Genomic DNA, 18,601 nt, shown 5'->3' with positions numbered 1-18,601 from the left:
ACTGATGTTAAATACAGTACCGCTTTCTCGAGCTTTCAGTTAAATAATTAATTCTGATGTATTTTTAAAATAACTGGTAATGAGAACAATGGTATTTGTCAGCATTTCTGTTTCATTATGTACATCATCAGAGCTGCCTTATTTATGACAAAATCCTGTGAAACAGGCATATTTTTGGCTGAATGCTGAACACAAAGCAAATCTAATTAACTTTGTCACTGATACTGATTAAATAAAGTGGAAGGGGGAAAATGACATTTGAGGCCATAGTAGAGCGTTTAGTCCTGAGAATTGTTTTGTTTTATGTAACTGATGAATTTAACCACAGGAGAAGGAATTGCACGATATTGGCTTGGAGGTTGGCACCATTTGGATGGGCTGCATACTCTACCTGTCAGTCTTAGAGTAATAAAGCACGCCCTTTGCCCCAACCCAACCAAGATGCCCCATCTAAGCTAGTCCCATTTGGCCCATATCCAACTAAACCTTGTTGGGGATATTGGTAGTAAGCCATTTTAGCAGTAGGTGGTTTCAATCATAAAACAATGATGGGATCAGAGTTGAACACTTTCCAAAAATGGATAACATGTCAGCTCTTTATAGTTTAGAGAATGGGAGTAGAAGTACTTCATACCTTTCCGACAAATTCAGAGGAGAGTATTTTAAAAAGCAGTTCAGGGTTCACATATATATTTTTAAATGCATTTCAGCTAGTCTGCAGATTTCTGAGTTGACAGAGGGAATTGTTTTTGGAACTGAGTTAATTCAGATGGTATTTGGCACAAGAGGACAAACTTGGCCAGAACTCTCAATTCACCTCGTACATACCCACAGTTTGAAGTAACGTTTAAGTAGCTCCTTTTTATACAGGATCCTTCAGTCATCATCACTATCAACAGATATTCCTGCCATCAACACTTAAACTTGGAAGAGAAATGTGGAAGGGAATGTAAAGCGGGAGAACATGCATTGATCAAAACACAAAGTGCTGGAGTAACTTGGCAGAACAATAGAGGGAATGAATAGGCGCGTTTTGTGTCAGGGCTCATTCTTCAGACTTCTAAACGCAAAGTGTTGGACTACTTCAGCAGATCAGTCAGCATCTGTGGAGGAATTGAGCAGGCACATTTCCGGTCGGGACCATTCTTCAGACTGCATTCAAGATACCAGGAACTAAAGGCCCTTGAATCTCAAATTTTCATTGATGCCATTTGCAGTTGCCCTTAATAAAGTCAGAAATACCCCTTGCCCATCCTCGATGAAGTCAGTAATTTGGAATTTTCCAATGTGTGTAGAGTCATTTTCCAAATTAAATCCATGCAGCCAATCCATATTCAATCCAAACACTCATATGATAAAACTTGCCTAACCTTTCAGATATGTTTTACATGATATCTTTGAAAATGAGAAAGTTAAATGTTGCACTGCAATTATGCATTCCCATCATGGTGTTGGTGTGACATTTGTTTTACCTTGTGACTCTGCAGCGATGTAGCTAATCTTCTGAACCCTGTGTGGGTTTGCCAGCCGAGCTCCTCTTCCCATGAGACCAGGATTTGCCCATCTTGCTTCACACATTGCCCTATTAAAAAAAAAAACATTTGACTCTGCTTCACTAACTGAGTTTACCAACTCCCAAGTTGCTTGATATGATGCCAAATGTTAATTATTTGTTTTTTTTCCTCAATGAATGATGCTGAATTGACCAACTTTCTCCGTGATTGTGTTGGCTATAATGAGCAGATTCTCCTCAATCTTCTTATGTGGCCCAAACTAGCACAAGAAGTGAGATTAATCCTCTCAGCAATCCCATTATCACTAGAATCACATTATCATTCAAATGGGATTAATTACAGCAGGTGAGCCTCCATTTATAGTCTGGAAAAGGCTCTCGGCCCAAAACGTCTTCTACCCTTGTCCTTCCAATGATGCAACCTGATGCACTGAATTCCTCCCATTGTTTGTTTTGATTCCAGCATCTGCAGTCCTTCATGCCTCCATTTGAAGTCTGTAATGTGGCAGCCCTCGATACTGAATGGAAAAACTAAAATGATAAAAATCTACAGCATAACTAATACATTACCAATTCTGTGCTCTAAGGTGTGGCCTGAGATGAGACTGCTCGCATGTAAATATCAACTAAATCAACAAAGTTTACATATTGTTACACTCCAAAGAAATATGCCCAAATCTTACTTAAATGATGGAACATTTTATGGATTCCAAGTCGAGAGGGTTTTAATGTTGTCATATGTCCCGAAACGGAGCAATGAAATTCTTACTTGCCAAACCAAAGTTGGAGCTAAATTTAATTTAAAGTTTTTAAGTAGTTGAATTTCCAATGGAGTTTTAAAGCATTAAAGCTGGCTGACCTAGAATTTCAATCACATTGAGCAGTATTTTTTGAAGAACTTTGCATTTGAAATTGGATCTCTCTTTGAATGGAGTTTGATGCAGTTTTTTTGATTAGAACCTTGGACATTTCTTTTTTATAAATCACAGTTGAGAAGATCAGCCATTTACTGTATTGGAGTAACCATAATGATTCCACAGCTGAGAGATATTAGTTCACATTGTTTTGCAGAATGCTGGGCTCTCATGTCCCAACCAGCTGTTCACAGTTGGAAACAAGTTATGAAGTGTTGGTTGGGATGTGGGCTGCTCTAATTTATTCACTTACTGGGACTCATCAGGCATTCCTCCAAACTACCGATTCCACCCCAATGCTTAAAACCTTTGTGACAAGTCCGGTACTCACAATCTCCTCATCCCATCCCCTCCTTTCATCTAAAGACACCATTTCCAAATCACAGGTCATGTTCTTTTGGAAATATATCATCAGTCCTTCATCACTGCTGGCCATTGTTGGAGTATCTTTACCAGAAGGATTATAGTGGTTGACCTTTGTAATCTTTAACCATGCCATGCATCTCTACTCTCTCCATGTAACTTATGGTTCCTGTCTTTGCATGACTTGACACTGACTTGTTCCAAAGTAATCAACAGATTTATTGCAAGATGCTAAATGATCATATCACGTACTCCAATTTCTTGGAAATTTCTAATCTTGTTGAAGATACCAGTTCTCGAAGTACCCAGCTAAATCTTCCCTACCACCATTTACCACAATGTTGGTTAAAGATTGCCTGTGGTCAAGCCAACATGGAGTGTAAAAGTCTCCAACTGATCACTGGCAAAATCTAAACTAGTACATTGCTCAGCAGAAATCGCAAACCTAAACCCTCCATTCACCTACCCCTCCGGATGGCCTTCATGTCAGCCACCAAATGCAATACCCAAGAGTGCTCTTACCCTGTACTGTGTTCCAGTGCTGTAGTACCAGAGGAGTTAGTGCTGTTGTCCACCAGCATCAGTAAACCTCGGTTCGATACTTGTCTTGGATATGGACTGTACGGAGCTTGCATGTTCTCCACGTGACCAAGTGTGTTGGCCTCGGGTGCTCTGGTTTCTTCCCAATCTTACAGACATGGTGGTTGTTCATTTGGCTACTGTAAACTACCTGTAGCTGGGTATCAAGGACATTGAAAATGGTGTATGTATGTTTGTGTGAGAAAGAAATCTAGCAATGTAAATAGGCAAATATTGATGGAGGTTATAGTGAAATATTTTATGAGCAGGTAAAAATATTTTTAGCTGTCAAATAATTATTGGTTATTTAGTAGCTGTATTGAATGAACCAACTTTAGTATTTAATCATTGTAAACCATTTATACATACTTCTTGTTCTGGAACGTTACAAATTGTTCTTTTGTTATTTACAAGCACACCAATTAGACTCATTTCTTTTCCTCAGAATTTTTTCATTACTTGCTGGTAGTTTGTGAAGTAGAAATAAATCTACTTCAACACGAGGCAATGTATTGATTCTTGTTAATCTCAGGAAGTTGGTAATAGCAGAACATAGTCAGAGCCAGAGGTACAAACTACATGAAGCAACCAAAAAATGTACGAGCATTGATTTTGTTTTATTTTACATTTTTGTTCAGTTCTTTAAAGACTGTCTGGAAGGTTTCATCATTATCTCAAAGTAGGATCTGCCAGAGTAAATTTATCCTCGGGCAAAACATATAGAATATTTAACACAGTTTGTTTTCAATAGTAAGTATGAACTGTATTTGCGATAATTATTTGCAATTAAATGGTTATTCTTTTTAGATGTTCCAGAGCGATCAAAAAATGTGGAATTGTCTGTTCTGCAAAACAGGACTGTAAGATTAACATGGGAGCCTGGTTATAGCCACAATACTCCCATAACAGGTAGGCGAAGCTTCACATTTTACATTCATGTTCTTCTTGTTTTTAAGTGCTACACAAAGTTGGATAATGGTATATATTTGAAAGCTTTGGATTTGAACCTGATACACAGTAAATGGATATGAATTATTTCACTTTGGATGTCGTTGGGATCACAGACAAGGGTAGTATAAACAGGGTTAAATGCATCACATAGGACTCTTTTGGTTGAACACTGAATTGTCAACTTCATTTAAAGTAGCAAAAGCAAACACCAGAATGGTTAGTAAAAACAAGAGGAAAGAATCCTCCTTAGGGTCAGATTATTTGGTACAGGATTTTGCCTCGAGTATATTAGTAACAATAAAGTGTTTATTAATGCTGTTGTGGGGAAAAAAGACACTTTCATGATTTGCAAGGAGTGTATGCAAAAAAAAACGTGTTTAATTTTATTTACCCCAAACTCAGTGACCAGGATTTGCAAACATATTTTCAGCCACAAATATCAATTAAGCCAAGTATCGCATCACAGTCAGAGCTATTTAATTTTTATATGGAAAAATATTGTTCTGGTGTTTTAACATAATCCTTGACTTTTGCAAAACATATGCAAATAGATTAAAATAGAATGTGCATAACTTTGCAACTTTAGATTTTATTCAGTGCAAAGCAAACCCAGTAGCTTCAAATATGGTCACAAATCTCAGTAATGTGTGAAATAGCAGTCCAGCAAATGTCAGCATGTGCTGCTTGTATCATTAATTGCTGTCTCGTTGCAAAATCTTTACCTCTGGCCAAAAGCCTGACTGATAAAGGGCGACACAATGGCACAGCGGTTGAACTGCTGCCTCACAGCACCAGAGACCCGGGTTTGATCCTGACTATGGGTGCTGTCTGTGAAGCGTTTGTATGTTTTCCCTGTGGCTTTTCTCTGGGTGCTCCAATTTCCAACCACATTCCAAAGATGTGCAGGCTTGTTCATTAATTGGCTTCTATAAATTGCCCCATGTGCACTGAAGCATAGAACTAGTGTACAGGTGATTGATGGTCGGCATGGACTCGGTGAACCGAAGGACCTGTTTCCACACTGTATCCCTGAACTAAACATATAACAATCATCATGCTATTTAAATTCAATTAAGCTAACATTAATTTATATCTTATAATAATATGAAATAAATACCTAGTTAAACATATTGCAATGAAAGCTCATGAAACTGGAAGTTCAATCTTGCTGCCATATCCAGGGTGAGCACTTCCAACTTGCTGAGTATTTATAGAAGTATCTTTTTATTTTGGGTTTTCAGCATCTGCAGCATTTTATTTTTTCTGTTGTTGAATTGTGCATGATACTTTATCAGTTTGTAATATATTAAGCTTATTTAATTTTTATAGAGTTTATTGTGGAAGAAAGTACATTTGAACCTGGAAGGTGGCATGAAAAGTCTCGAGTTAATGGGAATCAAACGTCAGTCGTCTTGCAACTCTCCCCTTATGTGACCTATCAGTTCCACGTGTCCGCTGTCAATAGGGTGGGCAAAAGTCGCCCTAGTGTGCCGACAGAAAAACACACAACACAATCTGCAGGTATGTGAATATATACAAGTTTATTTTACTACCTTTTAAATAAAACTTTAATCACGCAATGTATAACGGAAGTAAAAATTAATAGCGACCATATAAATATGAAAACATGGTTTCTCTAAACTAACATGTTGGAACATTTTCAGTTTAGGATTATATCTTTGAGAAAAATATTGTATTTCCCATGAATCATAGTATACGAGGATGTTTCCTATGTTTCCTAATACATACACCTTGCATGAAAAGACCCGATGTGTTAATTAGCTTTCTTTGATTTATATTCTTTAAGATAGGGTACATATTCTTGTGAGATACCAACAATAAAATAAAAGTGATACAAGATAGAAACAAGGAACTGCAGATGTTAGTTTACACAAAAAGACACAAAGTGCTGGAGTAACTCAGCGGATCAGGCAGCATCTCTAGAGAACATGGATGGGTGACGTTTCGGGTTGGGATGGCCGACCTGAAAGGTCGCCCATACATGTTCTCCAGAGATGCTGCCTGACCTGCTGAGTTACTCCAGCACTTTGTGTGTATTTTTGTAAACCAACATCTGCAGCACTCTCATTCTGTCTCTAGTTATTGTCTTCCTCTTGACATCTTTGTTGATCCATGCGTCTCTTTATTTATTTATCTTTCTCCACCCCCAAATGCTGTTTAGGCTTTGATAAATAACTATTTATAATGGTTGATAATTATTTTATTTCAATGATGATTTCAAAAAATGGAATAGTTCACAATATGTAAACTAGTTAAACATTTGCAACATTTAATTATTTAACCGACTAACATGAAACAAAATATTGTTTCATGTTGGAAAAGCTATTTAAAAATAATATTTAACAATAATACCTAACTTGGGAAAATTTTAAATATAGGTTTCCAACGGTGAAATTCATTATGTTGGATAGACTGAATCCGTGACATTGTCTGAAAATGACAACTGTTTCAGCTAACAGTTCCTTTTCTCAGAATAAATGGAAATATTTTCATTTTTACAATAATTTTATAATAACAATAAATTAAATTCAATTCCACTCTCAGATGGTTGAGATGATTGTAAACGAGAGAACGTTTTACAGAGCAGTCTATTCATTTGTCAGCGGGTGTCAGTATCCATTTCTTTTGCTTCAAAAAATTGTAGACTTCATCCAAATTTAAGTGAGAATCATTGGTCGTTGTCAGAATATTGAAAAATGTTTATTTGAATAATGTGTGAGACATCCCATGGAAGTTTTCATTATGTTGACGATTTGAACATTATGTGGCCAGAAAATAGATTAGTGATAATTGACAAGCAAGTAAGTCCAAGATTAATTCTCAGTTGAAAAATGGTTATTATAGTATCTCTGGCAACAATTGATCATTAACATGACCAATTAACTCACGACTGCTTTGCTAATCTTGTTGTAGTTGATGTAAGAAGGTTTGATCCACACACTGTGTGGCTAGACTTCAAAATAACTCATATTATCTTGAAGAATACAGAATCAATTAAAGTTCAGATATATATAAAACTGCAAATACTGAGGTTCCCTGCTTAACATAAGGCATTGGGAAGATCACCTTGCTCTACATGCAGAAGGAAGGTATTATTTATATCACCATATTAAGTTCTGTCCAGGATGAGACCAGTTCTGTTGTAGGATCCTGACTCGAAACATTGACCTCCCTTTGCCTTCACAGATGCTGCTTGACCCACTGAGTTCCTCCAGCAGCTTGATTTTTGCAACAAATTCTAGCATCTGTAGGTTTTTGCTTCTCTGATTATATCACTTGTTGGTCAGCTTTGCAGCATCTAGGGTGGCTTTGAAAGTTAAACTGTTCCAGTCATACTATACTTTTATTTATTTTTCCATCCAACTTGGATTTTTCAACAACTTTTAATTGCTTTGCCAGTTGATTTAACGCTAGTGTTAATTTGCAAATCTCAGTACCTGTAAAGTGGTTTGCTAATAGTCATAGTCCCGACAAATGTCTTGAGAAAGTTACACTTTACTTTGAAAGCTTTAAAAATGCCTTGCTTATTGCTAATGCCTGGCCATCGATTTGCATTGTTTGGTCAAACGTAGCAGAATAAATCAGATGATGATCCTGGTCTGAACACATATCATTTATTATAATAATTTATTATTATAAACCTGCAGCCTATCATTCCATATTGAAGAAATGTAAAAAATATTAATTAGTCTAAAACCAGATGCATTATTTCTTAGAAACGCAGAAACATGAATGAGGTATTCATCCCAATGGACACAGACGTCCTATTTCTGATCGATGTGGCATCTTCTACGGCAAAGTCCCTCAATCCATTATTTAAATTGCAAAGTTATTTATCTTCCCACCTTTAATAATGTCTTATTTGGTTTCTTTTCACAATTGTCTGTGTGCATGCATGTTAGACACAAAATGCTGGAGTAACTCAGCGGGACAGGCAGCATCTCTGGATAGAAGACCCTTCGTCAGAGACCCTTCTTCAGAGCTGAAACGTCACCCATTCCTTCAATCCAGAGATGCTACCTGTCCCGCTGAGTCACTCCAGCATTCTGTGCCTAACTTCGATGCAAACCAGCATCTGCAGTTCAATCCTACACATTATGTACATATTCGTGGGAGAGAAGCTTATCGTTTGATAACAGAATTTCCACTTACCCAACAAGTTAATTAGCTAACTTCCTAAATAAGTCATGGTCTAAAATGTAAAGTGTTATTAGCTACTCCACTCTGATTTACAGAGGACATTCATGAAAGTAATCTTCATGTCAGCCAACAAAGATTAATAGCCCTGTCACACGGTACGAGTTCATTCCAAGAATTCTCCCGAGTTTAAAAAAAAATCAAACTCGTGGTAAGCATGAAGAATGAATGTAGCAACTCGGAGCTTGGGGACGTCTCTTAGCGGATTGTTACGCTAACGGCAGGTACTCGGGAAGACTAGTTAACGGCAGGTAAGCACGGGAAGACTCGTGAAGATTTTTCAGCATGTTGAAAAATGTCCATGAGAGCTCTGAGTACCGACGAGTGGCCATTACAGTAAATCTCCGAGTTCGAATCAGGGCAAACTCGGGAGAGCTCTTGGAATGAACTCGTACCGTGGGACAGGGCTTTAAGTATTTTCCCCTGAAAATGTCAATCTGAATGACAGGACCAAGAAGAATCAGAGAATTCTTGCAATTATATACGATATATTGGAATATATTCTCATGCAAACATATCTCATTTTTGACACGTAGATTGCATAAATACATTTAAGCCAAAATGTTTTGTTTGTATTGGATAGGTAAGTGAATAGTGCTTTAAAAATAGTGTAGAGTTGTTTTTAAATTTAGCTCACTTTCACAATCTGTCGGGCCAGTGTGTTATCCCAGCTACATTTCAAGACAACTGACTCCCAGAAAATGATTGTTCATTGCATGCAAGGTACGGCATTGTCAGTAGTCAAACTATTCCCAGCCTTTATGCTGGCTATGAATTCTAGATTCACCAACTCTGCCTGGATAATTGCATATAATCCTTGACTGGAGATGTCTGACCACCAAGCAGACTATGAGAGATCTGTGATCAGTCAATAACTCTGCACTTTTTCATGGATTTCAGCCACAGTAATCAATCAAAACCACTGCCCAGATATTTGATGCTTTTCAGACATTTTATTCCACATTGTATTAAGATGCTGCATTGAGCTGTTAAAAGAAACTATATGAACTAACTGAAATACTTCCAATTAGATAAATTGGTTACTATTTCGTGGTATTCCAACTCGGAGAACCGTCCTGGAACACACAGTTTGGTGGTTTTAAAATAAGAGGCATAGCCAATTAGAGAATTAACATAATATCCATTCTACTACACAGGGGGAATCATAATTCAGATGAAATTAATTGTCTTCCAACTTCCCCATTCAAAACATGTCCCTGCGCCTTGCAAGGTGCATGAATAAGAACCACCTTTCACCCCTTGTGTTCTGTACGTACAAACGCAGAAATCGGGCAGAAATGAAAACAAGCTGAAAAACATAATCAAATTCCTTCACTTCTCCCCAGCTAAATTCTTTTCATGCTGGTCGAAGTTGTTTCATGTCTTGTTTATCACCCCTGAGATAAGCTTCTGTTTCACTGATTCATATTTAAAGTTGGCTTTATGATTTTCTTTTTGCACTTACGACAAAGTTTTGAATGGCTGATGTCTGGGTTCCAAAATCTCTCATTAATTTGCACCTATGACTTTGGTCACACTTGATAATTCATAACAGATTACCTTACAATTAAATTTAATTGCCTTTTTCTCCCAATTAATTAAGTATAACTTGCCATTGTGCTGCATATCTAAATATACTCCTCTGTTTCAACCTCCGAACATATTGTTACCAATTAATTTAATTTGGCATGATTTTCAATCAACTCCACCCAAATGCAGAACATTATCAAATTTGATAATCTATCGGAATTACAAAAAAGGGGTAACCATAAAATGGAATTTGATTATTTTTTTCTGTCACAGTGCAACTGAATGCTGCTGTGCACTGCATTCACTTGTCACATCTCAGCAGTCAAAGAATGCACTGTGACCTCAACTCTCTTTTTCCCCACCTCACTGTCAATTACCGACAAGGATTTTGTGTGCTTTCCTTATGGAATGCCTTTTAGAAGATCATACAAGGAAGACGTACAGACTCCCTCATTCAGGCTTGAGAACACTTTGGAAAATCGGTCAGATATGACATACTCTTCAATTACTGGCTTAAATTAATTTGCTCGCATTTGTCACGTTCCCAGTCTCTATTTCTAATGATGGATCTCAGTAACTTTCAATAAATGACAGTGATCTGTATGATCTAGTATTTCTGGATTTTCCCTCTTTCCCCTCCCCCTCCCACCTTCTGCATCTCCTCCCCCCTCTCCCTTCTCTCACCCCCTCTCTTTGCCTCTCTCCCCTCTCCTACCCTCCCTCCATCCCTCTCACCACCTCTCTCCCACTTTCTCTCCCCAATCTCTCCTCCCTCTTTCTCCCCCCTCTCTCTCTCTTCCCCCCTATCTCCCCCCTTCTCCCTCTGCCCCCCCCTCCTCCCTACCACAGTTTAAAACAGGGCTCTATAATGGAACAGGGCTCCATTTGGTTTAAATTTAATGTAGAAAGCACTCTCATATTATTAGCTAGGGTGGCTATCTGTTACATCAGTCGGGGAATTATGCATGCTTTGTTGCTGCACACTGAACATCTGCATATTTAGAGTCATAGAGTGATACAGTGTGGAAACAGGCCCTTTGGCCCAACTTGCCCACACCGTCCAATATGTCCCCGCTACACTAGTCCCACCTGCATGCGTTTGGTCCACATCCCACCAAGACTGTTCTAGCCATGTGTCTGTCTAACTGCTTCTTAAACGTTGGGATAGTCCCAGCCTCAACTACCTCCTCTGGTAGCTTGTTCCATACACCCACCACCCTTTGTGTGGAAAAAGTTACCCCTCCGATTCCTATTAAATCTTTTCACCTTCATCTTAAACCTAAGTCCTCTGGTCCTCGATTCAAGTTCAAGTTCAAGTGAGTTTATTGTCATGTGTCCCTGTATAGGACAATGAAATTCTTGCTTTGCTTAAGCACACAGAAAATAGTAGGCATTTACTATAAAACAGATAAATGTGTCCATATACCATGATATAAATATATACACACATGAATAAATAAACTGGTAAAGTGCAAATAACAGAAAGTGGTTATTAATAATCAGAGTTTTGACCGAGCCAGGTTTAATAGCCTGATGGCTGTGGGGCAAGAAATTCTGTGCATCTACCCAATCTATTCCTCTCATGATTTTATACACCTCTATAAGATCACCACTCATCCTCCTGCGCTCCAGGGAACAGAGTCCCAACCTATTCAACCTCTCCCTTTGGCTCAAACACTCTGGGCCTGGCAACATCCTTGTAGACCTTTTCTGTACCCTTTCTAGCCTGACAACATCTTTCCTATAACATATTGCCCAGAACTGAACACAATATTCTTAATGCGGTCTCACCAAGTCTTATACAACTGCAACATGACCTTCTAACTTCTATACTCAGTACTCTGACTGATGAAGGCCAATGTACCAAAAGCCTTTTTGACCACCTTATCTACCCGCTACTCGACCTTCAAGGAACTTCAAGGAATTTGAACTTTGTTTTGTTGTTTATTAAGGGTTCTACTTCTTCAAGGGAGGGAGAGAGAAAACGGGGAATTGCAGGCCAGTTAGTCTAACGTCGGTAGTGGGGAAACTGCTAGAATCAGTTATTAAAGATGGGATAGGAGCACATTTGGAAAGTGGTGAAATCATTGGACAAAGTCAGCATGGATTTATGAAAAGTAAATCATGTCTGACGAATCTTATAGAATTTTTCGAGGATGTAACTAGTAGAGTGGATAGGGGAGAACCAGTGGATGTGTTGTATCTGGACTTTCAGAAGGCTTTCGACAAGGTCCCACATAAGAGATTAGTATACAAACTTAAAGCACACGGTATTGGGGGTTCAGTATTGATGTGGATAGAGAACTGGCTGGCAGACAGGAAGCAAAGAGTAGGAGTAAACAGGTCCTTTTCACAATGGCAGGCAGTGACTAGTGGGGTACCGCAAGGCTCAGTGCTGGGACCTCAGCTATTTACGATATATATTAATGATTTGGACGAGGGAATTGAATGCAACATCTCTAAGTTTGCGGATGACACGAAGCTGAGGGGCAGTGTTAGCTGTGAGGAGGATGCTCGGAGGCTGCAAGGTGACTTGGATAGGCTGGGTGAGTGGGCAAATGCATGGCAGATGCAGTAAAAAGTGGATAAATGTGAGGTTATCCACTTTGGTGGCAAAAACAGGAAAGTAGACTATTATCTGAATGGTGGCCGATTAGGAAAAGATTAGGGAGATGCAACGAGACCTGGGTGTCATGGTACACCAGTCATTAAAAATAGGCATGCAGGTGCATCAGGCAGTGAAGAAGGCGAATGGTATGTTAGCATTCATAGCAAAAGGATTTGAGTATAGGACAGGGGGTTCTACTGCAGTTGTACAGGGTCTTGGTGAGACCACACCTGGAGTATTGCGTACAGTTTTGGTCTCCTAATCTGAGGAAAGACATTCTTGCCATAGAGGGAGTACAGAGAAGGTTCACCAGACTGATTCCTGGGATGTCAGGACTTTCATATGAAGAAAGACTGGATAGACTCAGTTTGTACTCGCTAGAATTTAGAAGATTGTGGGGGGATCTTATAGAAACTTACACAATTCTTAAGGGGTTGGACATGCTAGATGCAGGAAGATTGTTCCTGATGTTGGGGAAAGTCCAGAACAAGGGGTCACAGTTTAAGGATAAGGGGGAAATCTTTAAGGACCGAGATGAGGAAAACATTTTTCACACAGAGAGTGGTGAATCTCTGGAATTCTCTGCCACAGAAGGTAGTTGAGGCCAGTTCATTGGCTATATTTAAGAGGGAGTTAGATGTGGCCCTTGTGGCTAAAGGGATCAGGGGTATGGAGAGAAGGCAGGTATAGGATACTGAGTTGGATGATCAGCCATGATCATATTGAATGGCGGTGCAGGCTCGAAGGGCCGAATGGCCTACTCCGGCACCTATTTTCTATGTTTCTATGTTTCAACAGCAGCTGCCAAACCCATATCCTTCTCCACACAGAAAAAGGAGATTAACTGCATATTCGCCTCTGAATTGTGCAATGTTCTGACTTGGGAATCTCAATGTTCCTCCATTGATATTGGGTCACACATACAACATTTAAAGTCATAGCATCATACAGAATGGAAGGAAGCCCTTCCACCTAACTTGTCGATGCCAACCAGACACCAACCATTTATTTCCACTATTTACAATCTTCACACTCAAATGATCATGGTTCTTGAATATGAGACAAACCAAATCAACATTCTCAACTATGCACATAGCCAAGCAAGACAGAACTATTTATGTGTAGGATGATAATGCAGATGCTGGTTTATACGGAAGATAGACACAAAGTTCTGGAGTAACTCAGCGGGTCAGGCAGCATCTCTGGAAAAAAGAAACAGGTGACATTTTGTGTCGAGACCCTTCTTCGGACTTAGTCAGAGAAGAGGGAAATTAGAGGTATGAACAAATGAATGAAAGGTATGAAAATAACAAATCAAAGCCAGCAATGATGATCAAGGAAATGTGGAGCCCACAATGGTCCATTGTTGGCTGTGGAAAAGCTGCTAACGAGTGGATACAAGTGTGAAACTAAGCAGGACAACAGTGAAACTAGTAGGACAACGAGGATGCAGGAGGGACAGAGAGAGAGAGAGAGAGAGAGAATACAAAGGTTACTTGAAATTAGAGAAATCAATATTCATACCGCTGGGTTGTAAGCTGCCCAATCAAAATATTGTCTCTATCTTCGGTGTAAACCAGCATCTGCAGTTCCTTCCCACACCTACCTTTTTTCTTACCCAGAGTATCTGACTTTCAAAAGCCTTTTTCTGTCTTGCTGCTCCTAATTAGTACTGTGTGGAGGCTCCACTGTGACTGACGAGTGGCTGCTGGCTTGGTGGTGGAGGCTACAGTTAACCTTGGAGGGCAACTCTCTGGCCTGGCCTGGTCTGGCTACAGGCTGCATTATTATGCCCTGTGCTTTCTGCAGCAGTCTGGGTTGACTAACTGTCTGACAGGCAACTGCAAAGCTAGACTGACAGTGGTGGATTTACAAAATACTGTTTTCATGAGAGACCCTGGCAGATACGTGCCACGGAAACCAATTGGCATTCTCTTGAGGTAATATCAATAGTCCTAATGGAATTAAAACATGAAATGCTGGAAACACATTTTGATTTCAGATTTCTGACATCTGTAGTTTCTTTGTATTTCAATCATATTGGATTGGTGAATTGCAATGTACCTTGGTGAAATCTCTCATATGGTTGAATAGCTACCACTGTGAGGAAACTGTGGATGTAAATCTTGGAGTAAGGGTAAGCATATGAAGATGTGGTAGGGAATTGAGTAACGGTGATGAGATGTGTGGAATTAATTAGTTGCATTTGGAGACTTCACTCCCTTCCATTAACCACTTGTTGGTTTATCCCACTCTCATGACTACTTAACTGGATGGTGTTCTGGTCCGACATGAAAAGAAGTCCTCCCTCTTTCTCTGCCATTGAATGGACGACTTGAGAACTGTTGCAGAAAATTGGGCATCCTGCTAACATCTGTGACTTAAGCAAATTCTTCCAGCTCATGGAACAACTCCCAACCATAGTCCCATGTCTTTTTTAATTACCTTGAAACAGCTGGACACAGAATGAATCACTCAGCCACCTTGAAAAGGTAGGAATGTCAACATTTAACTCCAGAAAAAGTGGGATAAGGAAAGATAGTATTCAAAATTACCACATATTTCTCATACTACAGCAGAACTAGTGCTATGTTGCTCCAGCAATGGGAGCACATAATGCAGGTTGGTGCAGTCAGTTGAGAAATTAAACTTGCATCCCATCTAACAGGCAGAGAGAGAAAACCCCAGGGTATTATGTCTTCCCTTTAAGGGCAATCCCTAACAATTGAGGATGAGGCCAATGTGAGAACTGCAGACACTTCTAAATATGGGGCTGGGATGAGCTAATGGATAGTTTGTGATATGGCGCTCTTTTTCTCATGCAGTAGTTCTGTACACTCCCGATGCAAGGAATTGGTGTTCCCAATGACATCCCAGATGCTCATTCTCCACTCAGAGCATTCGCAGACTAGAGATTCCCAGGAGTCCGTGTGAATGTTACTTTTTTTGAAATTTTTCCTCTGTTCCATAATATATCTCAGAACACAATGTTGCTTTCAGGAGTCAGGTGCAAGGCAGGCAAATGATGTGGCCTTTCTGCAGACTGAGAGTGGGAATCTCAGGGGAGATGGAAACGAGAGAAATAATCCTTGCTTTGATTTGAACCTTTTCATACCCTGATTTGCTCAGAACATTTTCATACCTCTAGTTTGCCTTTCCCCTGACACGCACTTTGAAGAAGGGTCTCGACCTAAAACGTCACCTATTCTTTTTCTCCAGAGACGCTGCATGATCCGCTGAGTTACTCCAGCATTTTGTGTCTATCTTTAGTGTAAACCAGCTTTTGCAGTTCCTTCCTACACAAACTATGTGGCCTACCTGAAGTATTGACCAACTGTAACTGGGGCCTCCATACTCTTCAAGTTCAAGTGAATTTATTGTCGTGTGTCCCTGTATAGGACAATGCTTCTTGCTTTGCTTCAGCACACAGAACATAGTAGGCATTTACTACAAAACAGATAAGTGTGTCCATATACCATAATATAAATATATCCACACATGAATAAATAAACTGATAAAGTGCAAATAACAGAAAACGGATTATTGATAATCAGAGTTTTGTCTACTGTTGTCCACTTTTGTCTACTGTGAATGTAGTCCTGGTAGAAGACAATTGCATTGGCTTGCTTCTTTCTCCCCTGGGTTTGAAGGGTTTATCAGAGCCTGTGTTATCTCAGTACTTTAAAAGCTAGCACAGGTAGCCCAGGTCTCAGAAGCATATAGACCATGTTTGTGCCTGCTCGGAGAACCTGATCTTCATTTTCCCAATTGAGCAAAGACTTTGTTGCGGCAGTGAATTTCATCATTGGTGTCTGCCTTCTGCGTGGATGTGGCTCCCAGCATATGGAAAGTGATCAGAAGTTGCTTTCTATTGTCTTAAGGTGGTGAGGTACAGCAGGGACGGATTTGAAGTGGGCCTCTGACTTGTGGATGTCAAGTCTATGGACCATCTACGTGCTGCAGAACAAAGTCCTTGGGTTGAACAGTGTGCATTTATATAGATTGATCTTACACTTACAGCAGTGGGCGGGGCCTGCTCCTCTAGCCCTGTATGGACCACAAACTCTACAAAGCCTGGCCTTTTTTATACTGGTACAGCATCTTATAACATGTTGAACCAATGGACAAACTTTCTTTTATTGACTCTAAGTTCACGGTGATAAATCTGTGGGGTTCATTGCTACAGAAGGCTGTGGATGCCGCCAATGGATATTTTAAAGGCAGGGATACATTCTTGATTAGTACGGGTGTCAGCGGTTATGGGGAGTAGACATGATGGGCCGAATGGCCTAATTCTGCTCCCATCACTTATGAACATGAACATTATCAGATAAAGCTGAGCTTGTGATCACCCAACAAGATGTGATCACCTTGTGCCTTATTGCCCTTGACTCCATCAAGGTCGAGGGGCCCTGCACTGGGAGGATGGAATCCCTATTTGGCCATATCTAAACCATGTACCAAGAGCAGACAGGCTATCTCTACCCTTGTGTTCCATCCAGGAGCTCTGGCAATCTTTACTACTCTCCCTTATACCATTCACTGTCAGGGGACTAAGTCTGACCATTCTCATATCTCTGGTTTGTACTGATAAGAGTCAGGTTATCCCTGGATCTATCACCCTCAAGGCTCAGAAGAAGGTCGCAATGTTCTCCCTATCTGCAATCTATCATTCTTTTCCTCTGTCGGTTAGATCGTCAACATTTAACTTCATAAGCTGCAGACTAAGCATGCATCTTTGCTGTTGTAGACATGTAGAAAGAGGGAAAGAAAGATTCAGTTAAAAAGCGAAAAAAACGAGTTCAAAGACAAAATAAGAAACCGTAATTATTTAATTTGCGAAAAAGAATTTACTGCATGTAATGATGACACTGACCGTTGATAGTTCAATTGGCTCGACATTTATAGTCAACACATTGTTGAAAGGATTCTTACACTCTTAATCACTAATTTTGAGTAGTTATGGGGCTGTCCCACTGTATGAGCTAATTCAAGAGTTCTCCCGAGTTTCCTCTGATTCGAACTTGGAGAATTATGGTAATAGCCGCTCGTAGGTACTCGGGGCTCTCGTGGACATTTTTCAACATGTTGAAAAGTCTTCACGAATCTTCACGAGCTTACCGCGTTTCCCGGGTACCTGCCGTTAGCGTTATGAGCAGCTAAGAGACGTCCTGAGCTCCGACGTAGCCGCTAGATACACATTTTATGTGCTTACCACGAGTTTGATTTTTTTTTTTTAAACTCGGGAGAGCTCTTGAATTACCTCGTACAGTGGGACAGGCCCTTAAGTCTAATCAGCAATTGATGTAGAACTCTTGCAAGTTCTGGATATTAACACAGAAGCTGTGGATGGGCAACCTTTTTTGCCAATCTAATGGTAGAGCAACGTAACCTGGTAATTTACATTTGGAAGATTGATAACTCATGATGTATTTGTTATTCCCTGTATGTGTTTTTGAGTCAGTAACGACTTACATCGTTAATTCACCATTATTTTTCCACCAGTATTCATTATTGCAATTATCAATCTATCTTATAAGAATAGATATATAAATGTGATATCAATACTACCTGTATTTATTGAATTCAATGTTTTTGAGATAAAATCAACAAAGTATGTTTAAAAATGTAGATATATTTATGACAATCATATTGTTAAATGTTTTGAATGTATCCAAAGTTTAAATAAATCTGCAAGTAATACAGTTACTTTTCCATTTTTTAACAATTGAATGTCTTCATTTCATTGATTGTATTTTATTCAGCTCCTGAGAAGAATCCAAAAAATGTCAAAGGAGAAGGAACAAATATCAACAATATGAAAATTTCATGGGAGGTAAGAAAATGTATTTGTTTGAATGTCAGCATGGAATTTATTACTGGTGCTGAAAACCTTCAATACCATCTTCAAATATAATTATCAGA

At 39.4% G+C, this 18,601-nt stretch overlaps 1 protein-coding gene across 8 annotated transcripts in view; it reads left to right on the top strand.

Moving 5' to 3' along the window:
• The window catches only part of chl1b (cell adhesion molecule L1-like b), a 610,347-nt gene that overhangs the window by 363,995 nt on the left and 227,751 nt on the right, over positions 1-18,601 (top strand). For all 8 annotated transcript variants that reach the window (XM_055647708.1, XM_055647706.1, XM_055647709.1 and 5 more), the window contains 3 exons: positions 4,177-4,278; positions 5,650-5,841; positions 18,442-18,512. In XM_055647708.1, coding sequence (XP_055503683.1) covers positions 4,177-4,278; positions 5,650-5,841; positions 18,442-18,512 — 365 coding nt within the window. The remainder of the gene's footprint in view (positions 1-4,176; positions 4,279-5,649; positions 5,842-18,441; positions 18,513-18,601) is intronic.

Source organism: Leucoraja erinacea, chromosome 16, assembly GCF_028641065.1.
Source record: "Leucoraja erinacea ecotype New England chromosome 16, Leri_hhj_1, whole genome shotgun sequence".
In the NCBI taxonomy this organism is placed as follows: domain Eukaryota; kingdom Metazoa; phylum Chordata; class Chondrichthyes; order Rajiformes; family Rajidae; genus Leucoraja; species Leucoraja erinaceus.
Note: the sequence above shows the minus strand (reverse complement) of the source record. Positions and strands in the feature narration are given on the sequence as shown.